Source organism: Vidua macroura, chromosome 1 (assembly GCF_024509145.1).
Source record: "Vidua macroura isolate BioBank_ID:100142 chromosome 1, ASM2450914v1, whole genome shotgun sequence".
Lineage (NCBI taxonomy): Eukaryota > Metazoa > Chordata > Aves > Passeriformes > Viduidae > Vidua > Vidua macroura.
In genome coordinates this window covers 119851772-119879012 of record NC_071571.1, presented here as the reverse complement: position 1 = coordinate 119879012, position 27241 = coordinate 119851772, and the positions used below count along the sequence as shown (strand labels likewise).

Here is a 27241-nt window from a genome sequence, read left to right as displayed (position 1 = left end):
CATGGAAAATAGGGAAAGCAGAGCAATGTGTAAGTGTTCTTGGCTTTAGGAAAAAGATATTGTGATCAATGATATCTTGCATGTAAGTAAAACAAGAAAGTAACCTATGCCCTGTAATGAAATTCAAATAATTTCAATCCAAAAGAGTATAAAATCCCATTCTTTCCTCCCCATCTTTCTTAGGATGTGGGAACAAAATGCTATGTGTTCATGTTGATATGAGATGGAAGTTGAGATGGTGGCTTCAGGTCTGCAGACAATAGTGTTCAAACACATGAAGTGTGCATAGGAGGATGATAACACTGCTAATTCTCCATTTTTATAGATACTTATATAATTTTGTCCCTTAGAGGTCTGAATAAGGTAATTCCTAACATCTGTTGATCCAAAATGAATTTGTATTCAGTACAAATTTAGAAGCCAAAGTCTTGAGCATCAATATTATACTTCTTGTTTTATGGTAGATTTTTTGGCTAAAAATAGTGTATTAGCTAAGGAATAGAATACGCAGCAGCCAAACATTCATGAAACATTCATGACTTTATTCCATTTCTTAGTGTTAGGGCTGAATGGGCTTTACATTGGGACCAGTCAGTTTAACATCTTTGTTGGTGACATGGATAATGGGATCAAGTGTGCCCTCAGCAAGTTTACTGACCAAGATGTGTGGTGTGGTAACATGCTGGACAGGAGGGATACCACCCAGAGGGACCTTGACAGGCCTCAGAGGTGGGCCCATGCACACTTTCTGAAGCTCAACAAGGCCAGGTGCAAGGTCCTGCACCCAGGTAAAAGCAATCCCAAGCACAAGTATGGGCTGGGCTGAGAAAGGACAAGTAGCCTGACATGTCTCAGCAGTGTCCACTCACAGCCCAGAAAGCCCAACTGTGTCCTGGACTCTCATCAAGATAAGTGTGGCCAACAGGTCGAGGGAGGTGGTTCTTCCTCTCTATTCCACTCTCATGAGACCCCATCTGGAGTACTTATGTCCAGGTCTGGGGCCCCTAAAACAAGAAAGGCATGGACGTGTTGGAATGTGTTCAGAGGAGGGCCACTAAGTTGATTACAGGGCTGGAGCACCTCTCCTATGAAGTCAGGTTGAGAGAGCTGGGGTTGTTCAACCTGGAGAGGCTCCAGGGAGACTTTACAGCACCCTCCCACTACCTAAACAGGCCTACAAGAAGAACAGAGATGAACTTTTTACAAGGGCATGCTGTGTTAGGACAAGAGGGGAATGGCTTTAAGCTGAAGGAGGGTAGCTTTGGATTAGCCATTAGGAAGAAATTCTTTGTGAGGGTGGTGAGGTAGTGGAATAGTGGTTAATGGTTGCCCAGAGAAGTTATGGATGCCTCATCCCCTGGAAGTGTTCAAGGCCATACTGGATGGGACATTAACCTGGTCTACTCTAAGGGAAGGTGTCCCTGCCCATGGAAGGGGAGTTAGAATGAAATGATAGTTAAATGCATCTTTAAGGTCACTTCAACTGAACCATTCTAGGATTCTACAATTCTATGATGATTTCTCAAATATCGGAGCCACCACCACAGCCCCAAAAGCACAACAACGGCTAGAGCCCAGCTCCGCCACTGCAGCATGGCAGTGAAGAGCGGGTGTCTCTGGGCCATGTCATCCTGCTCCAGTTCCTGCAGCAGCCGAGTCATCTCCTGTCTCAGCATTTCTTCACGCTGCCGCATGCGTTCACGTGTGGCCTCATCCAGATCCCTACTGACCATCTGCGGGTGCTGGATGATGATGTTTCGTACCACTTTAAAGAACACTCGGGCAGCCATGGCCTGGATAAGGAGAGAAAGAAAGGGTCAAGCGGGTCTGGGAAGGAGCGGGGAGCAGGTATAGGAGCTGCATGGAGATGGGAGAAGGGGAGAAGGAGAAGGAAAGAAGAAGGGGTGAGGCTGCTGGCAGGGGCTTGGGTTCTTGATGCAGGGTGAGAATCCACATTTCTGTCCCAGGTCTCACCCAGCCCAGCCTCCCGTCATGTACTTACCTCTGGCCCAGGCCCTGAAAAGAAGCCCCATTGTGACCCATCCCCTAGGATGTCATAGGGCCAAAGCCCATCACAGACACTCCCAGCCCTACCCTCGCTCTGCAGCTCACAGCTGTCCCTGGCAGCCAGAGCCTTGACAGCCTCAAAGGACAGACCCACTTGGCAGGACAGGTAACAGGGGTAGGATAGAAGGGTGGCTTCTTCATCCTAGGTAAGAAGCTGCTAGAAGTTCCCTTCATGTCTGATAGAGGCAATGCCAGCCAGCTCCAAGACAGACCCACCACTGGCAAGGCCAAGCCCATCAGTGATGGTAGTAGCACCTCAGGAAAACATATTTAAGAAGGGGGAAAAAAACTTGTGCAACACCAGCAGCTAGGAAATAGAAGTGAGAATATGGAAGAGAAACAACACTGCAGACCTCCACATCAGAGAAGGAGGGGGAGTAGGCGGAGGAGGGGCTCCAGGCAGCAGGGCAAAGATTCCCCTGCAGTCCATAGTAAAGACCATGGTGAGTCAAGATGTGGCCCTGCAGCCCATGGAAGTCCGTGGTGGAGCAGACAGACACCTGCAGCCTGTGGATATGCCTGAAGGAGGCTTTGACTCCACGGGAAGTCCATGCTGGAAGAGGCAACAGGGTATAGAGTCTTCCCCTAAGCAGGAAGGAGTGACATTCTCCAGAACCCCCATTCCCCTATTTGCTCTGCTCCATGTTTTTGAGAATCTTGTATTTTCTACCTTTGAAAACATAAAACCTAAATTGAAATTAATTGGAACAAGTTATTTCCAAGACATATTTTATACAATAAAACACGTTTGTTCCTAACAACATTTTGTGTCATTTTTCCTATAAGAGAAATGAAGTCATAATTTCAGTTTCATTAGATGCAAACACCTGAGCCTTCTCTTTTCCAGACTGGACAGTCCCAGCTCACTCAACTACTCCTTAAGAGAGATGCTTCTCTTTTAAGAAGGAAGAGTCCCTTCATCCTCTCAACAGCCATTAGCTGGTCTCTTTCTGATATGTCCCTGTCTCTCTTGTACTAAAGAGCTCAGAGCTGGACACCAGCACTCCAGGTGTGGCCTCACCAGCGCTGAATAAAAAAGGCCGGATCTTCTACAATTGGCAATATTCCTCTAAGGCAGTCCAGGATACCGTTTGCTTTCCTTGCTGCTACATTGGACAGTTTGGTGTCCACCTCCATGTCATTTTCTGCCAAGCTGCTTTCCAGCTGGTCTTTGCTGGTGCAAAGGCCCATGGGCTGTTCCTCCCCATGGGCCAGGCTCTGCACTTTCCCTTGGTGACCATTTTTGGGCTCCCCTTGGCTCATTTCTCCAGCCAGCTGAAGTCCTTCCTCATGGCAGCACAACCCACTGCAGTATCAGCCCAGTATCTCCCACTTCTGTGTCATCAGCAACTAATTAGTTGACTTTTGTAAATGCACTAAAAAGTGTGATATAATTGATTAAACAAAACAAACCAACAACCAACCAACCCAAATTGGAATAATGTTTCACCATTAAAAAAAAAAAAAATCATGAAACATTTGCTAACATGTTTTTTTGTAGAACTTTGCTGTCAAATACCGTATTCACTCCATTTATAAAATGATTAGCTTCTCCAATTCAAGCACGAGGGAAAGGAACCATATGATCTTGATTTTGCCAGTAGTCTATGCTCACAAAAAAGCCTGGCATGGAGGAAGAAGAGGCAACACCAAACAGAAAAACTGCTGGTTAACAAGATTTAAAAACACATAGCCTCATTAAGACATTAATAAGACAAAGAGCTCTTTGTAGAGGTGGGCAGTGTGGGGGATGTTGTTGAAAGTCCATTTGCATTATCAGGTTTCAAAGATTTCTTCTGGGACAAATTAGAGAGCTGGGCAATCACCAACAATAGGGAGTTTAACAAGGGCAAGGTCTAGATTCTACACCTGGGATGGGGCTACCCTGGATGTACGTACAGACTGGGAATGAGAGGCTGGAAAGCAATGCCACAGAAAGGGACCTGAGGATCCTGGTCGAAGGAAGCTGAATGTGAGTCAGCAGTGCCCTGGCAGCCAGGATGGCCAGCCCCTGTCCTGGTGTGCATGAGGCACAGCATCAGGCCAGGGAGGAGATTGTCCTGCTCTGTGCTGCACTGGGGCAGCCACACCTTGAGTACTGTTGTCCGCAAAAATTGTATTTATTACCCAGTGTGCAACAAGTCAATAATAACACAGTTGACAGGGACATTGATTATTTATTTCAAATTGCACAAGCCTGGGCACCTGGTGGAATTCCACAAATCAAGCACATGGACTACCAAAACATTTTACAATTTATAAAGTTTAGCAGGTAAAGGAATTAGTATTCATTGGCTAATAGTTACATAGTTTTCTTATGAATTAATATTCTACTACTGGCTAACAATTCTCTTGCTTCTTATGCTAATCAGTCCACAATCCCAATCTTTCTCTTCTTTTGGGTCAGTGGTCTCTGAGTTGGAAGTTGCAGATCTCCCCCTGCTGGAATTGCCTTTCACTCAGCTGGAGCTGATTTCAGCACAGTTGCTGAGTTGACTTTATTAGTTATTGCCTTATCTTCAGAGTTCTACCAGATGTCTTTGTAGGTCATAAATTCTGCATTCTTTGTGTCCAGTATCAGTCAGGATCCTTTCTCCCAAGCTTTGTTAACCTCCCCCTCGGTCTCAGATCACTGAAGCATGTAAACCCCTAAACTTTAACAAGGTAATTCTACAAGCAAGCAATTTGTTCTTCTAGACATCATAGATATCACAGATATTACTTAGAGTTTGCTTGTTAGCTGCTGTTTCACAAGTTAAACCTCCCTTGTTGATTGGACTTGAAAGTATACAAAGACTGAATATGAAATAACATCCTTTAAAAAGTTTTTACATAATGCACATTTTGCAACAGTCCTGTGTACAGTTTTGGGCACCACAATATAAAAATGACACCAAGCTACTACAGAGGGTCCAAAGGAGGGCAGGGAGGATAGTGAAGGGCCTGGAGCAGAAGCTGAATGAGGAGCTGCTGAGGTCACCTTTTCTGTTCAGCTTGGAGGACACTGAGGGGAGACCTCGTTGCAGTATACAATTTCCTCATGAGGGAACATGCAAGGTCAGTGTACTGATCTCTCCTCTGTGGCGTCCAGTGACAGGACTCGAAGGAATGGCCTGAAGTTGTGTCAGAAGAGGTTTAGGTCGGTTATTAGAAAAAGGTTTTGCAACCAGAGGGCTGCTGGGCCCTGGAACAGGCTCTCTCGGGAAGTGGTCACAACACCAAGCCTAACAAGAGTTCGAAAAGCATGACAGCAATGCACTCAGGCGTATGGTGTAACTTTTGAGGTGCCCCGTGCAGCAGCTGCACCCGATGACCCCGGCGGGTCCCTTCAGCCTCGGGATATTCCCCGCCTCCCTCAAGATGGCCGCCAGCGAGGCCGGCCCGCGCCAAGCCGCCTCGGGAGCATTGCTGCGCGTGAGCAATAAAGCCCCGCCCATCCCCCTTTCCTGGGCGCTGATTGGTCCGAGGGGCGCACGCCGCAGCCGGCAGCGGAGCGCCCCGCCCCTCGGCGGTTGGCGTGCGGTTGCCGCGGCAACCAGGGGCCGGCGGCGCGCGCGGGCCGGGAGCTGAGGGGAGAGCGGAGCCGGGCCGGGGGCGCTTCCTCCCGGGAAGGCGCCTGGAGCGGATCCCGGCCCGTGCCCGCCTTCAGAGCCGCCTTCCCACCGGCCGTGCTGGGAGGCGGTGGGTGGCGGGGCCACGGGACGGGGAGGGCGGTGTGAAATCGCACGGCTGTAGGTAGGAAGGAGCTGGGGGATCGCGGGAGGGAGAACTGCCCGGCTTTCCCTCGCTTGTTCTGCTGGAAGAATAAGCCTTTGGAAGAAGGTCTGAGAAGGGGCTCTGAAAGGTGTTTTTTATATAAAAAGTAAGAAACTCACAGTAGTAAAACGGGCAACCCACAATGTCCTTTCAGCTCTTCTTCATCCCCACTTTTTAAAATAAAAGTTAAAAGCAAATCCCGTATGGATAAAGGACAGCTACTGAGCTTCAGATTTGTTTGCTCAGAAAGGAAGTTTCTTCTGCCTTCACAGCCTCGATCTTGGCTTTTCTTCAATTTCTCCTAATTGTAATGCTGGCAGGAAGGATTCTCGGTGCGAGGTTTAGCACTGGGATGCTTTCTGCCGTCTCCTCAGTTGTTCTGATACACTAATGTGGGGCTTTTGTGTATAAGCTATAATACATAATATACATTGGTATATGTACTGGCTAAATAGGAGACCTTTCTGTTCTGAGTCATTAAGTTATATCCATTAGGGTATCTTTATCCTCAGATCATTTATGCATCCCATTCAAGATTAGCCGCTTGCCTTCTTCCCTCTCCCCCATTCTGTCATTTATAAGCTCACTTATGTGAGCCAGAGTTTGGAAAAAAAAGTAGGTATTGTGAGAGCCTCTATAATATGCCTTAGTGGGGAAATCTCACAGTTCTTGACTGTGCAGAACATGCAATTGTGTGCATGACAAAAGTGCTACACAGATATAAAAGAGTCCTGTAGCTTGATACCACCTCTCACAGCCTGTAAAACCTGTTATAGAGTCTCCTGTATTTTCTAATTTATAACCATAAGCTTCCATTAGCTAGCGACTATGTGTGAGAATTATGCCTGCTGTGGAGCATTGTGCTAAAAACTAGGATATAATATTCTTAAGCAAACTGAATCAACAAATCAAATAGAAAAAATATTTTAAATATTTATTAGTACACCAAAAACTTGATAAAATATCAGCAATAAAAGGGGTAGGATTTTATAAGCAACGTAGTATCACTGTAAATGAAAAGGACATTGGTGAGGATATGTCAGATTTGAAGTATACATGCAGTTTTGTTGAAGATATGGGGTACAAGTAGTATAACATTTTCCTTTTTGTTTCTAAGGCATTCTATAATACTACTTAGAAGAGCACGTGGAATACAGTATTAAAAGAAGCAGTAGAGCAGCTCAACCTATTACAGAACCATGGTTCAACTAACAATGGACCTAATTGCTAAAAATGCCGGTCACAAGAATCGTAGTGAAGAGGATTTTGGACAATATGTGCAAAAATTAACTCATCTGAATTTGTCAGATAAAAATATAGATTCAATTGTAAGATTTGTTTTTTATTATTCCTTTTCAACTGGCTACTCTAATGTTTTGTAGTTACTGTTATGATGAGGTGTTCATTGTTGGAGAGACAAACAAGGAAAGCCAAGTTTTACAAATTTATTAACTCACAATCTATCTGTGATTTATTCCTTAAATTTCAGAGGAAGTCTGAGAAAGGAAAGGAGAATTCAAGAACAGGAAATAACCCGAGTGAGTTAACAAATTTGGACTGCTGTAGTGGCTTTTTCAAATTAGCCAGGTTAAAAATATACATATTTTTTTTTAATTGCTCCCTGGGGTTTACTCGTGTAAAAAATAATCCATGAGCTTTTTCGTTTTCAAAGACTAAGCCTGCAAACTTAACCCAGTCCTTCTTCCTCTGAGTTTAATAATAGGAAATGTATACAAGTTTCAATAAGTTCTGAGTTAATTCAGATCCCCTGAAGATAGTGAGTAAATTTGGAAACTGCTGAGCCCTGAACAACTGCATTGTTGAATGTGGTGAATTTCTGCTCTAAAAGCGTGATTTCAGTCAAGAAGAAATCACTTGTTCTATGTGAACAGATCCTGCAAATAAATGGGTTTATTCAGCCCACTCCTATGCACAGCCATAGTGAGTTAGTAACTGGATCAGTCCATTTGATGGGCTCTGCTTCATCAGCTGCCACAGCAAAGTTTTACAGAAATCTTCATGAGGAGTGGTCTTTTAGTTGTTTCATAGGAATATGTTCAAAGAAACTCAACATCTGAGTGCAAACTTGAGTTCAGAAATATATTAAAATAGATTGAAGTGCAAGGTTTTGTAAAAACCAATAATTCTTTGCCAAGAACTGGTTTCCAATTACATCAGTGCAGTTTAATGGAGACAACTACACAAAAAATTGTGCTTTTCTGAAATCCATCTGATGGAGACAGGGAAGGGAATGGAATGAAGTCACTCTGGATCTGCTGTATTTGCTGGTGACGCTTGTAGTCCTCAGATTCTGTATGGCAAAATAGTAATGACAGATTTCAGTCTTTAATCTGTAGATAACTGACAATATATAGTAACTCTGTTTTTCTAGGAAAAATAGATTTACAAAATGTTTACTAAAGGTGAAAATTTATAAATCATGCATCAGAACTTAAATATAAGAACAATCAATAGCTTCCAGAAGCAGGCAGTGACTGAATGTTAAGTAGCATGTGATTGTTTATTTCAGGGTGACCTCACTTTCTGTAAAAATCTGAGAGTTCTGTATTTATATGATAACCAAATCAACCAAATCCAGAACTTGGACTTTGCTTCAAATATAACACACCTTTACCTTCAGAACAATCGTATTTCAAGTATAGAAAATCTCTCATTGCTGAAAAAACTTGAAAAACTGTAAGTTGAAAATAATGTATTTATTTTACTAGTAAAAAGAATAGTTATGACACTTAAGAATTTTTTAAAATTATGTAGCCATTAAAGTCCTTTAATCTCTTAAATTTTGCTTTTCAAATAGAAGTAATTGCTTATTTTTTTAAGAGATGTTCTTTGATAAAAGTAATGACATATCATCTTGACATATATATTTCCATATAAATGATTTTATTTTTTCAGTCTAGTAATATTGATAATAATAGCAGTAGATAAAACTGGAAAAAATTGCTTTAATCAGTTAAGTGTATATTCTACTTGTATGCTAGATTATTTACTTTATCATAATTTCCAAGTATTATTCAATAGTGCTTGGAAAATATTTTTCTCTGTATATTGAAGCCTTGTGTTTGCTCTTACTTTCAAAGGATATTAAATCTATTTTGTGTTCTATTCTGTAGGTATTTAGGAGGCAACTATATCACTGTAGTAGAGGGTTTGGATAAAGTAGGAGAACTGAGGGAGCTACATATTGAAAGTCAGCATCTCCCTCTTGGTGAAAAGCTTTTGTTTGATCCAGTATCTCTTAACTCCCTGGCAGTAAGTATATTTTGAGAATTACAATGAGCCAATTATCAGGAGATCAGTATTTTTAGAAGAAATTGTTAGGAGTTGATCACTCTGTGTTTTCCTCCTTTGCCAATTGATGGCATTATTTCAAATTCTACCAAGAGACTCCCACTCTAATTCACTTATAAGGTGTCCAGCAAATTCTACTTCAATTTTTTTTCATTATGAAGGATGAAAATGCGAATCAAGAGAGAGAGGAATTAAGGAAATATGTGGATGCCCTATACCAAGAGAATGTGAATAAACTAAAAAGGGGGGTGGAAATTATCACTTAGTTTTCTTAGTCTGTTTCATTTGTAGTGAATTCGTTTGTTGATATTTCAGTGATTTGATTGTTATAGTTGTTTATTTATTGCCTTTTGTATTTCTGTAGAAAAATGGAATGGAAAAAAAAAGGCACAAACAGATTTTTCTTCCTGGTTATTAAGAACAACACAATCAAAAGCATTCAGTGTTAGTTCTGCAGTTCTTCTATGTTGTGTTATGTCAAGACTTCAGGAAATCTCTTTGAAATTGTCTTTCAACGTGTTAATTGCTCATAAAACATATAGTTGAAGAGGTTAAAAAGTAGAATTTATTTGCTAATGGATATAGTTCTGTACTATAAAAACTCCTCTTGCCGTATCTCCTGTAGTGTAGTCAGGGCTTGATGAGCCTTTTTTTGTGAAGTCGAAGAACTCACTAAAAAGTGAATTCTTTTGTTCACATGTATATCAAAAATATTTGACCTAGCTCTATTTTTTTCCTGTTTTGAGATTATGTAATCCAAGACACGTATTCATGTCTTTCTTTAATAGAAATGAGTCATTACTGTGAGAGCATGTGTACTTTGTTCCTTCTATATTGGAGAAATTATCAAAGTAAAGGGAAGTTTTACAGCTGTAACCTTCCCAGGATAATAACGTATAATAAATTCTTCCATGTTTTTCAGCAGCCTGGTCTAGATTTTGTTCTTTGTGGCTTTTATTTAAGGCCTTTTCATGTGGTATTTTTGTTGTTGTTGTTGTTGTTTTCTATGAAACAGCTTTGCATTCTTGATGCTGTAACATCTTTGTGGAGGTTAAATAAAATATTCTCTTTTATCCTTTAAGTGCTAAGTGTTTGGAGCCTTTTTAAGGCATCACTTTTTACTTCTTAATATATTTCTGTCTGTTTTAATGGTGTCAGAGATAAAATCATGAGGCCATATATCTCTGCGTGTACCACAGGCAAATGTTTTGATGATCACAATGTCATGAATCTGACCAAGAAGATTAAGTTTATGAAGTGTGTTTATCAGGATGATACTGGTAATTTCTGTCTGCAATGTAGGTCTTGGTCAAATTTTTGAAGGGGGTCAGGTTTCCTGTATAAACTGCTGAAATAGAGATTTTTCCAAATAATGGTAAGTCTTATACTTTGTATAATTCTAAACTCACTGGATTAGGAGCCCCTTGTCATTTTCTAGAGTTATAAACTTTTTCCTTTTATGTGAAACTACATTAGTATTTCCCAAGATAAACACCTGAAAGACATTTAGATTTTTGTCTAAAATGTAAAGGTCTCTGTAACTATTGTCTGTTTCAAATGGCAAAGTGCAATATGTGGCTCAGTACTGTTCCAGAGAAGGGGTAAGGATCAGAGGTATGGATACCAAGAGGTTTGTAGGATCAAGCCTGAGAGAAAAGTAGTGTAAGGCAGCTGTTAAATGAGACTATGTGGGTAGCACATATGGGCTTCAGCTCTGCAGTTCAGATGCAGTCTTGGGGCCCACAGTATAAGAAGAACATGGACCTGCTGGAGCAAGTCCAGAGAGGGCCACAGAGAGGATCAGAGGGCTGGAGCACCTCTCCTATGAAAACAGGCTGAGGGAGTTGGGGTTTTTCAGCCTGGAGAAGAGAAGGTTCCAAGGACACCCTATATCAGCATTCTAGTACCTAAAGGGGGCTTATAAGAAAGCTGGAAAGGCACTTTTAACAAGGATGTGTTGTGACAGGACACGGGGTAATGGCCTAAAACTGATCAAGGGCAGGTTTAGATTAGCTATTAGGAAGAATTTCTCTGCTTGTGTGTGTGGTAAGACACTGGAACAGATTACACAGAGAAGTTGTGGCTGCCCCATCCTTGGAAGTGTTCAAGGCCAGGTTGGATGGAGCTCTGAACAACCTGGACTAGTGGAAGGTGTCCCTGCTCATGGCAGGGGGCTGGAAATAGACGATCTTTAAGGTGCCTTTCAGCCCAAACCATTCTATTATTCTATAAAAAGGCAGTCAGTTTCAATGTATGTTTCATACTTCAAAAGTAGAGTTCATAGCACTTGCAGAACTCTGTAAAGGATTTGAACTTGTTTTAAAAAACTCAAAAATTCTGTATTTACTAAGAATTTCTGAAATAATTGAGAATTTGGTTTCACTTCAAAACTAAAATAAATTGCATTTTAGGACAAGGTGGAACACCAACATAAAACAATCTGTATGGTATGTGGAGGTGGTGTTTGCATGTTTCTTCTTCATATGTTTGTTCATCTTTTAAGATAATTTTCTGTAATAATTTACAACTTTACTCATACATGGCATGAAAAAAAAATTCTTCTTCTGCTTTTCTTTCTTCAGAAATCTTTGTCTGTGTTGAATATCAGCAATAACAACATTGATGAATTAGAAGAACTGGCAGTTTTGGAAAATCTTTCTTATCTTAAAGCAGTCGACAATCGACTTAAACATATGAAGGTATTAAAGTAAATATGTGTTATATTAAGTATGGGTGTTCAGGAATTAGTCACATTCATCTTCACCGCTAAATATATAACTAAAAAGAAATTTTACTTCTGCAGTTACTAAATCTGCTTGTCAAGGATGCTGTCTTTTCTCATATAAAAATCTTCCTAAGACTAAAAATGGAGAAGTATTTACCTAGGATGTAAAAATTTATAATTTTATTAATTAATAGTTAAATTAATTGGCTTAAATAGTAACCCAAATCACCAAGACAAAGTCTTGCTTGAAATAAACTCTCCCTTTTCTGGTTTGCATAAACATTTTATTTTCTTAGTAAACTTAACTTTCATTGGTTAGTAATTATTAAAATAACTATTCTTATTACTTCTGAGAACACAACATTTTTTAACAGATTGTTGAGAGAATTTGGCAATTCTCTTTACTAATGAGGAGATTGCAGTATTTTGTATGCATAACCTATCAGTTATCTAGATGAATTTACTCTATTTGGACTCTTCATTTTTTTTACACTATAATATTAAAAAATGCTGAATGATACCCTACTTTTTTACTACAGAACTATTAATGCTTTGTACCTCAAGTCATGGCTGGCAGTTGTGATTGAATTTACATCAAAATACAATTCATGTAGGCTTTTGCTGAATAATTAAATTCACATTGAATATGTTGGTTACATCAAAATAGCAAAAAGCTTTTTTCAAATAGGCAATATCCCCATATCTTCCCTTTTTAAAAGGAATCAATTTCTGAATAAAACATATTACAAAAAAGTGTACATTGGCTTATAAATAAAATATACTTTTTTTGTGATGATCTTAAAAGAAAATTGTCATAGCCAAAAAACCAATTAATTTTAAGAATGAGGATGCCAGTTTGGGGACAGCATTTTCAGTATCTTCGAGGAAAAGCCAATATCATCTGAAACAGAATAAGGAGAGCACAAAATGACTGCATTATTCAGTATCTGTGTATATATTATTTATTCTTTATTAAATTTCATTATTGAATCATCAGGAAAACCAGAATTACATTTACCCAAACCAGTCAGACCTGAAGATTTCTATGTTATATAGTCACAACTGTTGAAAAATTATACAAGTAACATTTGAATTTGCTATCCATTACACTCGTATTAAGCTCCAGTATGTTTTGAAAGCGGCTGTTCTGTGTGTTTTCTAAACAATCTCCAAGTTTTGAAATATATGGAACAGGGTGTTTCTATTCATATCTTTGCAGACCTGTAAAGTTAATGAATATATCAAATGTGTTTAATATACAGTGTAATGCAGGTGGATATCCAACTTTCCAGCTACAATTACTGAGTTTTAAGGGATTACATTTTGGTAGGCTCTACTTATCACTAATATAAATTCTTAAATAAATAAAAACCAAACTGATGAAAAAAGCATTAAGCCATGAAAAGTATTTTTTAAAAAGTCAGTTGTAACTCCATGTAAGAGGCTTTAGCTCACAGTGGACATCTATCAGGAGAACAATCTTATACAGCCACTGACTGTTTAAAGAAATAGCTGAGGGAAGTTTTGAGTATATTTCTTTTTTTTTTTTTTTGCACCCCTGAATTTCATGATTGCATGGCATACATTATTCTACAGTTGTGAAAGCTGCAAGGATTTTAGGGGTATACAGTTCTATACCCTTAACTGGTTCTGCTGGCTGAACTTGTTACGTGCAGCAAAGGCTCTTTCATTCCCACATGAGCTGCCTCCCTTCTCCTCCCTTTTGCCCCTCTATTATCAAAACTCTGATGCATACTTCTTTTTCATGCCAAAAGCACTATATCCCCTGTTTTCCCATTCTTGCTTTGCCATCACTGCCATCAAGAACTTTCCCAGGAATGTCTGGCATTGACCAAAGATTGTGGCAGTGCCACGTGACAGGGAAGTGTTGGAGTGCCCTGTACCCAGCTGTGCTTCACCTGGTGGGAAGAGAAGCTGTAGAGGAGCTACCTGTGTCTGAGCAGGTCTGGAGAACTGCAGGAATAACATGGAACCTTTAAGAATGAGGAAAGTATGAAGGGCATAAGAAATGCATGAAATACAACCTTATGTAGACTTTTCTTACTTTTGTGTACTTAGTATAATTATTTTATATTTAAACATTTCTCTCGGTTTTTTCATTTCATTATGAAAACCCATATTCTTTTGCTTTCTTACCTATGCCACTTTGATTTCAGCATAGTTGAAAATTAGGACTAATAAATTCAATAAATTCAAGCACTTAAGGTCATGGCTAATACAGGGCTTTGTTAGCATAATTAACAGACATCAAGGCATATGACCTTGTTTCACTCGACTGAAGTTTATATAATGCAGTCTGAAAAGCAGACAGATGAAAATCAAGTAATTTTTCTGAATTCATGCAAAATAACTATGACTAGCTACCACATGCAAATAGTATGTCTCAGGTCAGTTATCAAGAATATAATTTATTTTAATAGAATTGGCTTTTCTTTGTTTTCTATTGCTTGCTACTTCATTTATTCATTGTATTGAGGTTCTGGTTTGCTTTAGTCAGGATCACAAGGTCTTCTAGACTGCAGTGTACTTGGGCTGGAATTAAGGAAAATGTTTAAAACACTATGTCTATTAAAAAAAACCCCACAACTATTCCTTTTTACAAAAAGTCAGAATATAATTTATTTATTACGTTTGTTAGTTTTGGAAATATTATGAGTTATGTGAGTCTTTGGATAGATAGAAAAAAATATAGCTAGAAATACCTGGAAAAATCTGTATTTCCCAAGTCTTTAATTTATTCAACCTCTGCCCAGTATTGATTATGACAAGAGGATATCACAAAAGATGAATTCATTCGCTTTAGAATTGAGTCAGGAACAAGAGAAAAATTATAGATTTTCTCAAATAGATTATGACAGGTAATCAAACTGGTGACAAATGGCTGTCTGTAGATGTAGCTGGGGCTGTTGGATTAGACGATTCCAATAAAAACTGGAGCACACTGGTCAAATACCAATTCTTAAATGGCCACTGTTAATTGGTAAGAAAGTTATTGCCAGCACTACAGCTGCCTACTCAGGCACTTGCCCTTCCCCCTCCCCACCCTCCCCGATGGAATATAATTTGCTCGTCAGTATTTTGTAGCAGACCTCAAAGTGATAGCATGACATGATCATTTATCAAACGGAGCCTGCCCAAAAGAGTGTCTGGTCCCTTTAGTACAGCTTATTGAAAGGCTGGGAAGTGAAAGCACTTTATTAGAGACAGGAAGGCAATGAACAACTAGAGCGTATCGAAAGGGTAATCATATTTCAGCACAGGATTAGTGTGCTCTTAGATAAACATACACTGGAGTAAGCATGTTCTGGGTCATTTATCAAGTAAGTAACAGCTAACAAAAATCTACAGGACTCTGTATACATTCATCAAAGTTAAACTGTATACATTTTGTTTCAGTAATAGACAACTTTGTGTTGCAAAACTATTACTTGGAAAAATTCTTTCTAATGAAATCTAGAACACATTACAGACTTCAATGATAGTATCTGAATGCTTAGGATAAATAAATATACTTGCTAAATTATTTTTTTTTAGTAAGTCTAGCCTAAAATATTTTGCCCCTAAAGTCCTGTTTGTGATTAGCACCTCAGCTATGGGGGTTATCACGTTTCTATCCTGATACATACTGATTAAGCTTTGCTGAATTAACATTACGAGAATTATTAACATTTCTTCATATGGACTAGTCCTCAGAGTTTCTTGCATTTTTTATCAGTTTTGATGCTCACAGAACCAGACTTTTGCTCTCTAGTTTTCTAAAAATACATTTTTATCACTGAATAGCAATAGATGATATCACCATCATCATAGATAGACCAAAAATTATATGGTTTGGAGGTATGAGGCTGTGCTGCCACTTTCTCTTCCAGACAATTTTTCTAAACATGTATTATATAACCGATAGAATATTTCCAAGAGGATTTTCTACCAAGGGAGATGAGCCAGCAAAAGCAGAATTCTCCTGCTTGTGTTACCCAAGCAATTTTCTAAATTTGAAGGAGCTAAGAGATATATACATTGCCAGAGGCTTCATTGTTGGCATCAAGCTACAAAGTTTTACACACTCTGCGGTTTAGAATCCATCACAGCATGATCAGTAGAATTTTCCAAATTATTACAACAGTACAACATAAATCCTCTCTCCTATTTATACCTATTGTCTTGAATCCCTCCTTAAGCTTTTCACACATACAAGGAAAACCTGTCAAGAACGAGAGTTAAATGAAATTTTGGAAAGAAAGTATTTCAGAAAGTAAGGTGTCTGAGTAGAAAGGACCAATCTGATAAACTTTGCATGTTTTCAACTTGAATTTATTGTATCTGAAAGGCAGAGTAGTTTCATCTAGGTCATACTGCCCCTGGGTAACCAGACAGAAACAGAGATGGAGAAAGGTATATTTCACTAATTTCTCTGTGTAGGCCAGTACTGTAACTGACCACCCACAGTTAGGTAGGGGGGCATTACTGTTTCTCCTGTAAAATACAGTTCTACATATATATAAAGAGAGAGGCAGTCCACTGTGAATTGCATGATTTTTAGCTTTTTTTTTTTTTAGTCTGTACTATATCTGGATAAAGTATTTATTCTTCCACACACTGATACTCTTAAGGGCTCTGTAAGACCTTGGGGATGCATTAACAGACATTGTGTATAATACAAATTTTTTCATTGGTAGTTCCTGGGTTTTGGGTGCTTATCAGTGGGATTGAAGTGGTAATTTTCCATAGCTGGCTTTACTGTATCCTTAAAAATGCAGCATAATCCAACGTCACTGTTTCTTCTGTGCAATTTTGATATATTCAGGGGATGCTGTGGACTACTCTGTTTGAAAATGCACATTCTTAATGTGCATAATACATGTGAATAGTCTAATTGAAGTTATTTCTGTGTGCAGGATTTGGGCCTTGCTGAACAAATCACATTACTGTTGAATTTTACTCTGGAGGGGGAAACATAATCACAATGTTCTGTTGTTGTTTCAATTGCAGGATTTGGAGGCTGTATTAAAAAAATGGACAAAGCTACGCAGAATAGATCTTACAGGAAACCCCATCTGCCAAAAACCAAAGTACAAGGATAGGATTATAATACAGTCACTGACTTTAGGTAAAAAATTAAATCAATAGCCCACCCATAACCCCCACTCTTTTAGGAAACAACTGAAAAATTAATTTTTCTGGAGTAGTGCTATGCATGTAAACACGGCTATAGATATTTATGACAAATCATGAATTTTTAATTTATGTAGAAAGCTAAAACTGCTTATGTAATCAGCTTCATAAGCCATCTTGTTTGGCTTTTGGTATTAGTAGTAGTAATTATTTGTTTTATAATAGATGATTGGTGAGATTGTTACAAGACAGTTTTTTGTGTTCATATTCCAGATGTTGTGAAACTGATTTTCAAAGATCTGTTTCATCTATTCCCCTATCAATTTGTAGTAGCTGCTAAAGTGTTTTGGTTGTACAGTGGTAGTTGTGCAGATCTCACATCTGTGAGAATTTGAATTTGTCATATAACATTCATCCTTAAACTTATATGCAGTTCATACTTATGTTGTGAGTGTATTTGTTAATCTTAACCATTATGGTGCAGTTTATATTATTATTTTGCATAAAATTTTACCCTGAAAGGAAGAAACTGATTCTTCTGTATCTAAATATTTATACTGTATAAATAAGTTTAAAAATCTGCTAATTTTTTACTTTTTTGGATAAAGGTGGCAATTATTTTAAAGTTATAATTACAGAACTTGGTTTTTCTCAGAGCACAAAATACTGGCCATTTAGAAAAAGCCTATCTGCACAATGAAAACAGAAGTGCCTCAGGACAGTTCTAATGCAATCTAAATTTGTGACCACATGAGGTATTTCATTTGGGCTGGCTCAAAATGCAGATGCAACCAATGAATCATAGAGTATAAGGTTTATGGCACCTAAGTGAGTAAATTTAACCTTAGAGAGGGGAATCTGTGTGACTGTCTCCATGATCAGTAGAATTTCTTGATTGCTAAGACGTGCAGTTTCCCTCTCCACCTGGATTTCTGTATCTGTATCCTGTGTAAGAGCATAACTTTTCTGCAGAACATTATAGAAAGTCTTGCATGTTAACCAAATGTGAAATATGTGTATTTCCCTTGAAACTTATAAAAACTGTAGGTTTTTTTTTTTTTTTTTTGTAATTAAGACATGTTAACTCTCTCTTGCAGCTTGAATATGATTATCGGTCTTTACTGGGTATTCTTTTCTTTAGCAAGATACTAGAAAAAGAAAAAAAGGCTTGAAGAGGATTAATACAGAGCCAATACACCTTACCTACAACTTTGTATAGTCCTTTAGTTCACTTTGTATCACAGAAAATGTTCTCTTTTGCAGAATCACTGGATGGGAAAGAAATTCATGAAATGGAAAGACGTTTCTTAATGAATTGGAAAGCCTCCAGAGCTGCCAGGAAAAAAAGCAATGAAAGAATGACTGATGAACATGCAGCCTATGTAGAATTTTGTGAGCAAACTAATCAATTACTTCATGCTTATTTAAAACTTACAGAAATCATAAAATAACAGCTAAAAATAAATATACTAAGAATTGTTTGTAAGACATTTGTACCAATGATGAGTCCAAAAGACTTGAGTAGATTTGAGCTTTACAAATATAAAATTTATTGAAAATTTTTTTATAAAATTTAATTTTAGCACTAGTTCATATATTGTTTTTTTCCTCACATCCCAATCTCCCAGAATTATGGAAAGGGGTAGCTTGTGCATTTTGATTGTGTAAATACTCACATTTACTTCCATATTTTAAAAATGTTGGGCATTCTAGAATAAAAATGCACGAAATATATCATGCTTTTAAAATCTATTTGTTGATACTTATTTGATCTCTGCATATTGTCAGTCCTTTTAAAGGCCTTTGCAAGATACATGTCTAGCAGAAGTCCAAGTTTTAAACTTGTAAAGAAAAAAAAATGTCTGGGAGGTAAAAAAGCCTTTTTTGAGGTTTAAAGGCAACCTGTTCCTCAAATGGGAAAAAAAATTAGTTTTGAAACTCAAGCAAAACCTGAAATACAACTTTGAAGTTTTTTAAAAATGGTGTGAAGGTAGTGCTTGTTACAGAGTTGACTGCAGGTTAAAGTATAAATGACTTAACAGTATGTCTTGCCATCTTGCAGGACTTGGATACAGACATTTAACTTGAAATTATTCAAAATTGTTTGAATTACCATATTTATAAAATAAAATTGGGGCACTAACATGCGGGAGAAGCACAGGGGTACACAGGACTTGGCTAGCTAACACAAATAAGAACACCTAAAACCCAATCCCAGGATGCAACACTAACACTGTTGCTTTTGGGAGATAAATTAATATGTTATTTTTGAAGACATGAATACTGATGCTCTGCCTGCCAGCACCAGCCCTAAAATAGTTGGAAGCCATATGTAAATGGCAATGGTTTTGAAATGGTCTTATGAATAACTACTGATATAAGAAGGTGCTATGTAATTGAATTTACTCCCTTTCAAATAACTCTACCTGAATGGGAATACCTGTTCTAATATTCACCTTCATCAGTGTTTGCAGTACCTTCCATAACTCCATTCAAAGTTTTCCATTCTCAATTATCAAATTTGAGGTATTTTACCTTAAGGATCATTACACTGTTTTCTGTAACAAGATATATTGAAACATGTGATCTATCACACAGAATATTAAATACATATGGTTTGACTTGGGATACTGAATTAATCTTTTTTTCTTTTTGTTTTCTGCAGCTGACTCTGAAACTCCTTATTTGACAGTTCCTTTTCACCCTGGTCACTCTGTGAAAGAAACAACAGATTTTTTAGATTTGGCTCACAAGCAGAAATTTGAAAGAAAACCTCTGCCAAGAATCCGTGAAAGAAGAAGTCAGATGAAAACTCAGGTGTGTTTCTCAAATGACTTCCTTTTAGTTATGTTGGTTATTGCTTGTCAGAAATAATTTTTTTTAACCATGTTATATTTATTGTCTTTATTTCTTTGAAAGGCAGGATAATAGGTTTCAGTTTCTGGTTACAAATCAGTGGACTAGCTAATAGTAGTAACTTTAATATTACTAGTTTCTGTCATATGCATTTAATTGTAATCATTTTCCACAAAGGTAAAATAATGTTGAAGTCTCAGGAGTAAGCTAAAGTGTGAGGACCACTGGTGAAGGGTGATGCAGTGCACAGAATCATCTGGAGAAGGAGAAACAATCAGTTTTCATCATTACAGCTTACTTCTAACAACCATGCTCCAGTTTCACCTGTGGCGATAGTATGGTTAAATATTTGGGACCTAATATCACTCCTCCCAGATTTTTAATGCTATTTTTAACCTAACAGTTTTATTACTTATCAGCTGAACTAGCCAACAAAAAAAACTCCATCATTTATACAATGCTGTCGATAAAATAAATAAGTACATGCAACTAACACAGGTATTTTTTTTTGTAATTAAATTAATATATGTAGTATTCTATTTTACCATCAAGTTAGAATTTAACAGTATGTTTGACAATTTAACTGAGCAACATTTAATGCTATTTTATTTTTGACAACTTACCACTTTCCATTCTATGAGTTTTGTTTCTTCTGATTATTTGTTCTGATTAAAAATAGCTGCTTTTCTGTTGAGAAGGAAGAATTGCAAATCACAAAGCTGCTCTCTTTCAGATAATAGTTTTTGTTCATCACATGACAATGGATATATTCTGGCCTAAAAAAGAAACTGAATTTGTCATATATGTGCCTGTTATTGAGCTTTTTTTCTTTTTTTTTTTTCACTGCAGAAAGCAGTGGAGCAGTTAAAAGCAAGAACTGCAGGAACAATGTACTCATTATTATAAAAAGTAATACTGTTACTACTACTATAGTAGTACCCTATTATTTCCCAGTGAATAGTACAGGCTTCTGAAATTTAGAGGCATACAGACTAATACTCATGCCATATAAGATTTGGGGTTTTTTTAATTCTATTGTAAGATGGGTTTGTCCACATGCTTAGTGTTCTGTCAGCTTGCATGTCATCTCTATTACCATCTGTCTTTTGGGCCAGGCTGACTAAAACTGTGCTTTGCATTTACCATTCCCCTTAGTCCTAAAAAAGAATGGAACATGCGTGTACAATATCCTTTCTGCTGTAAGACCTTCTGCTATTCCCTTTGAGACAAAGCATTCTGAATCTGCTTTACAATGGTAAAAAGTTGTCCAATTGTTGAGCTTCTTTGCTTAGCAAAATATTTTCTCAGTTTTAAAAATCTGGAATACAATTACAGCTCTGTTGAAATCCCTTTTGACGCAGGAAAGGCAAAGAGAGCACCTTCCACACTTGGTTGAAATAAAATGTCTATATTTTTATTAATTTACATTTGTAAATTAAACAATTCAAGTGATTTTTTTACTGTTAATCTAGTAGATTTTAGTCTGATTGCACAGAAAGGTTAGAAGAAACTGCAGTCAGATGACATGCATTTAATATTTTCTAAAAACTTGTAACATTTTCTAAAAACTTTTATCTTAGATGCTGAAGGTTGCTGTACATTACAATTTCATGTGTAATCACTGATCCTGAGATGTATTCCAATATTGCTAGTAGAGAAATTCCATGGAAACCAAAGAGTCTTGGGAGTTAAAGTTTTGTGAATTCTTTAGAACATTTATTGGGAAAAAAAAAACCCAAAACTTCAAAAAATAGAAATATTCGTTCTCAGAGCTTATACAGATAAAAAAAAAAATGACAAATCATAGTATTCCCTTGCCAGATCCACTAATTAGGGATATACATTAATGTACCTACAAGTAAGGGAAGGAAACTTTTTCAAACTGAAAAAGTTTCAGTTTTCCAACCTGTATTGTTTAATTGAAATTCATTATAGGACCAAAGAAATTAGTAGGTTTTAATCCTAACCTCTGTGTTAGTCAAATAAATTATTCCAACAGATGTTTCCTCTTTCCCTATACATACTAGGTGATGTTTGACCTTGGAAACTGAAAAATAGGCATTAAATACCTTTCTAACATACATCTAAGATCCACTGAGGATTGCATGCGGCTTGAACAATGAAAAAAGCCACTTATTGCTAGATTACTAAAATATGTCATTAATCTTTTTTTGATTATATAAAAACAATAGCCATTTTATATTGAATTTTAAGTTTGTTTTGAACATTCATGGAAAATTATGGATATTGGCAGGAAGTAATTAAAAGAAACCAAATCACTTAACTATTTTAAAGATACCTAATACCTTCCAATGGGATACACCATTATTAATGTTCCCTAAGTAGGGAAGTTGTTGAAATTTTGATGTTGTAAACTTAATCTGTAACCAGCAGTTTCTGCCCACATTGCCTTACTCATGGAATTAAATATTGTAGGTATTTGTAGCAATTCAGAACGTGGTGGGAAAGTCACCTTTTGTCCCTCCATTGTATGTTATGGGATTAGCAATGTGGAAATATCTTTCAATTATACAGTCAGCATGTAATAAATACTCTGGATTGTGCCAACTAATCATAAGCCACTCTGCTGCCACCATGCACATCACGTATATTTCCAGTTCCAGTCCAAAAGGAAGGAACTTGCAGTGAACAATGTTAGTTCTCCCTCTTCTTAGGCAGATGCTTGTATGAACATTGTATTTAATTAATTAAATATTTATCAATGCCCTGAGTTGCAGTGATGTGTATGGTCTGAAATCTACACAGGATAATGTATATTTGATAACAGGTAGGAATGTGCATGTTCTGCATGTATATTGGGCTTTTGTTTATATGAATCTAACTGACATTATAATAAATGGAATTATTATGGCTTATTATATGACAGGGTTTTGGGGCAAAATGATACTGAGACTATAATGATGTATACCCAAAACATAAGCTTTGCAATCACACACTTCACAGAATTACAGAATATACCTCTCTTATTTGAGAGGGAGGTGGAGAAATACATTACCTCTGGGTTACCTAATTCTTGTTTGCTTACTGAATATCAATTTCAGGAAACATCTGAAAATTCAAAAATAAAAAATATCCTCAGTCTTAGCTGCAGGAGAAGGAGAAACACAGATATAAGGTATAAACCAGGGCAGTTTTAGCCGTGCACCCTTGAGTTGGTTTTAGCAGCAAAGAACTTACAAGCACTCCAAAGGTATTCAGAATTAAGTGCATTAAATACTTAGAGATACCAGCTGGAGCACTTTGCCAGAGCCGAGAGCATGCTTAGAACAGAAATGGAATGCCTTTTCCAGCAGCCCGTCTCACTGCCTTTCCTCGGTGATGGTGTTGAAGGAAAAATGTAAACACCTTCTTAGTGAGGTCTACAAAGTATCAATCAGCATTTAGTGCTGAAGGCTGTGGAAGAGAAATGTAAGGAATTTACTTGCCGTTGAATTATTCGGCCATGACATAGGATATGAAAGGAGTTACCACAATGCTAGATAAAATGTAAAGAGTTAAAGAGATAAAGTGAAGTTCTGAAATTAAATAGGGTTGCTGAAACAGAGCCATTTGAATGAAGGTCACGTATTAGAAGTTTCTGGTTACTGTTGCCCATGTAAAGTCTCAGCAGTCAATTCAGCCAGTTTTAGTGGTTGGTTCCTTTTTTGCAGAGACGTAATTAATAATATGGTAATCTTCAGCCTAGTGGTATTTTTGGTATCCATGTTTACAGCCTTGCTGAATGTGGTGCTGGATGATTCTCCCCATGATCCTTCATACTCTGTTCAGAAGGAAAAATATAACTGTCATCACAAACATACAAGACACAAACAATAGCATTGTCTTCTGTCTAAACTTCTTTCAGTAGTGGCAATTAAAAAAAAAACAAGAAGAAGTAGGTCTACTATATGCCAAATCTGTAGTACTTAACACTGCCATGTCATCCAGCGTCCTACAGGCAGTGATAAAAGGCATTCCTTTTTGCCTGTGCCCTGCCTCCCCACTCCAGTTCTCTGTGCTGCTGCCTGTGTCCAAAGCTGAGGAGGAGTAAGGATCTAAGCCACGCTGGCAGAACACGTGCACTGATAGACCCCCTGTGCCCTTGAAAAGATTACATTTTTTTTCAAACCAGACAGAAAGCACATTTGCTGGTGAGCAGATTGCCAGCTGGACTATGCATACTCCTACGTGTCTGGCTGACCAGATAGAGCATAGACACATTCTTGATGGGCAATCTGGCAGGAGCACATTTGCTTGCAATAGTCTGCTCCCTCTTCCAGGAGATAGGGACTGTTTCCTAGACGTTTAGAAGACCAAATTGCACATGTGACTTGTCAGCCAATAGGTGGTCAGCAACCTACCGGGGCACATCTGGGGCTGCAGGTTGTCAGATGCTCTCAAGAACATTGAAACCCAGACTGTCTGAAACCTTCTACATAAAATACATGAGTATTTAGAATGCTTTAGGTTGGGGGATCGTTGAGTCCAACTGTAAGTCAGTAACATTTTAAACAGAATGCAGAATGAGAGGGGACTACTTAGTGATGTTAGTGTGAGTTGCATCTTGTAAATGGGTTCATCAAAACTGTATCAGGAATGAAATACTATTTTAGGATGGTAAACAAAAAGCAAACTCAGATCTTTGCCTAGCTATTTTTCAGGTGTTACATGTTCACCTTAATAGTTATTAGATAAATGAAACATTCAGTATGCAGTATTTATTTTTTTCCTATCCTTAAATCTTTGTTGTCAGTACTTTTAGAATACTGTTGAGATAAAACCTCAAAACTTCATAACATTTTTGGTCTGCTGTATTAGCATTGCACATTTTTATTGTGTAACTGACTGATAAAATCATAAATATCACTTTAATAACACAAATATGAATCTAATTAGAAAACTGTCAAAGAAGTAATGCTGTATTTTTAGGTTTTTAAATACATAACTGCATGGGAGTTGGAAAAAGTAATTTGAGGTTAAAATAAAGAGTGTTGCTTGAATAGGAATATATAAATAAATTCTGTAATTTCAGTATAGTTCTGTTGCAGTCAGTTCCAATAATCTAATTTACTGCAATTTTATAAACACTCTTTCAATATTTGCCTTCCTGTATCTGGTCACACATTATGTAGGCACACTCCCTTCTCTGAAAAGTTGAAAGCAGCTGCTTTTACAAACCTGTGGTGAAAACACAGTCACTGTGCCCTCATCCAGCAAGATGAGCTACTACATTTTGGAGGACAGCACTGCAACCACTAATTCCTTAGTAGCAACTATACCTCCTGGAATTCACTTCCAACATTTGGGATGTATCCCATCCAGTTCAAAGACTTGGATATGTCAGATTTACCTTAGTGGTTCCTAAATCAGTCATCATCTACTGTTGGTAGAATTTCCCCCCACCAAAAACTGTTCCTAGGACATAAGAGGTGTGAGACCAGGCCATACTAGTAAAGATTCCAATGCTTTTAGAGTTTACACAGTACTGTTGGTGTGTTAGAAGTACCAAAAGGAAAAAAATTTGACATCACTGCCCAAATGCCTTCCCTTGATAATGCTATTACCATAATCAGAACACATATAAACATACAGTGTTTGAGTTACTGATCTAAAGCTCATATTTGAACTTTTAATTAATAGCTGATGAAAAAATCCTATTTTTTCTAATGCTGTATTATTTCTTTCTATATGCAGGTATAAAGCAGTACACAGCACTGCCTGTGATACAGTTTTAAAAGCCATACAGTTCAAAAGTTCTGAGATAGACAGGGGGAAAAACAGCCAGAAAGCTGTCAGTGTTCAAGATGTGCCCATTGATTTTTCAGGATGAGGATTCATGTGTGATCTGTTAATATGGGACAGTATGTGATTGTATTCAGAGTGTAACTGGTAAAATTTAAGTGCAACTGAAAGGCTCTCTTCCCTGATTTTCTTGGTTTTTATCTCAGTGTGGTGGGCAGAGTAGCTCTCCTGACTAACAGAGCTCTGAGGTAAAATGATTAATTATGTGAACCTGATTATTTACAGTCACAAAATTATAAATGCTATATATTGTAACTGGAAACAATACTTTTTACTTTTTACTTTGCTAGGAAAAAAAAAAACCAGTGATTTTTTTTTAAAGCCACTTGGCCTTGAAGAATTCTAGGAATTCCCTGTTAAAAAAGTTGTATTTGAACCTTACCTCTTCAATCAAACTACACTGTAACCAGACACTACAGAAATGACTGACTACATCATTCTGTTCTCTTAATTCTGAGCAGAATTAATTGCTGCATCAAAACCAAGATAAATTCAAGCCAGCTGCGAAATGATCCATGTAATAGACTAATACTTCAAATCAAAAAGAGTTTTGAATCAATAAGCTCTTCCTTTCTTGGAGAGTTAATATGTTAGACTGCCATAGTAACCACTGATTACATGTCCAGTAAAGTTGGGTATAATCAGTTACACATAGTTTGTAGGAAAATGTTTTGGAATAAAATACTGACTCTTATTTGATTTCATTTATATGAGAAATTGCTTTGATTGTTAATAAGATTTTTTTTCTTGCAGGACTTGAAAATTAAAAGTATTTGATACACATTTATGTAGGAAAAAAATGTTAATACCATTTTTGTCCACGGAAAAAGTCTTTTTTGTAATAAAGGGATGTACAATACCCAAATAGACAGATCCTGTCAGTTCAGGATATTCTGGTTCCAGGTTTGGCACTGAGAAGAAAAACAAAAGGACTTTCACTGCAACAGCCAATAATCTTACAATAGTTAAAGATCTTTTTTTGCTAATCAGCAGCACTTGATAATACTGCTTATAATTTTTATAGAAATGTTGAGTGCTCCCAGAAAGTGTTAATGACAATGGGAGCAATAGGTGCTTTTCGTGTGGTTGTGACATGAAGATCTCACCTGTCCCCTCTGATCTCTCTGATGTAGGTTGAGGAGGAATCTGAAGTAGCAACAGAATTGTTTGAATTCTAAAAGCCAGAAGTTACAGGATGTGAAGATTCGGCCATTATTGATTTTCTTTTTCTCCCTGAAACTTACAAAGAAAGATACTGGTGTCCCTTTGGATATGTTGTCTATGTCTTTTTAATCTCAAAACCAGACAAAATTCAGGATGTTGAACTTAACACTGCTTTCTAAGAACATTGGGAAAAATAAGAGGACTGCCTATCTATTTAGAAGCAATGCTTTGTCTCAAAAGCATGTAAAAACATCAGCACATGCTAGGTTAAAGTGGTTGCCTAATTCTTAAGCTTCCTCAAGAAATGGACTGGTTTTAGCCAGTGCCTTACCTAGCGGCTGCTCCCTTCCCTATATGGTACTCAGCAGTTGTGAGGAGGTGTGTTCACAGTAGAGTCATGGAGTCATTAAGGTTGAAAAAGACCTC

General features: G+C 37.5%; 1 protein-coding gene and 1 long non-coding RNA gene across 4 annotated transcripts; both read left to right on the top strand.

Annotated features, from left to right (window-relative positions):
* Positions 1-1923: 1923 nt before the first annotated feature.
* Positions 1924-2769, top strand: LOC128812841 (uncharacterized). Its single transcript, XR_008438848.1, has 2 exons — positions 1924-2173; positions 2251-2769. It is a non-coding gene; the product is annotated as an uncharacterized LOC128812841 (long non-coding RNA).
* A 2818-nt stretch (positions 2770-5587) lies between these two features.
* Positions 5588-26922, top strand: PPP1R42 (protein phosphatase 1 regulatory subunit 42). Of its 3 annotated transcripts, none has more exons than XM_053991686.1 (9): positions 5588-5748; positions 6941-7151; positions 8354-8520; positions 8958-9096; positions 11718-11834; positions 16871-16988; positions 18257-18385; positions 19659-19810; positions 26785-26922. In XM_053991686.1, the coding sequence occupies exons 2-9, from the start codon at positions 7023-7025 to the stop codon at positions 26827-26829; spliced, it is 996 nt and encodes a 331-aa protein (XP_053847661.1). In that variant the 5' UTR covers positions 5588-5748; positions 6941-7022; the 3' UTR covers positions 26830-26922. The 3 variants fall into 3 exon arrangements, with proteins under 3 accessions (XP_053847661.1, XP_053847653.1, XP_053847642.1); XM_053991678.1 differs by having other exon boundaries at positions 5588-5802; XM_053991667.1 differs by lacking the exons at positions 5588-5748; positions 6941-7151 and adding an exon at positions 7202-7361 and having other exon boundaries at positions 8334-8520.
* Positions 26923-27241: the final 319 nt, after the last annotated feature.

Bases quoted from the DNA above. Each gene is read 5' to 3' on its own strand.
- PPP1R42 (XM_053991667.1), top strand. From the start codon at position 7,214: ATGATGAGGTGTTCATTGTTGGAGAGACAAACAAGGAAAGCCAAGTTT. The intron at 16,989-18,256 runs GTAAAAAATTAA...TCTCTTTTGCAG, and splicing joins AATACAGTCACTGACTTTAG to AATCACTGGATGGGAAAGAA. The intron at 18,386-19,658 runs GTGAGCAAACTA...TGTTTTCTGCAG, and splicing joins TGCAGCCTATGTAGAATTTT to CTGACTCTGAAACTCCTTAT.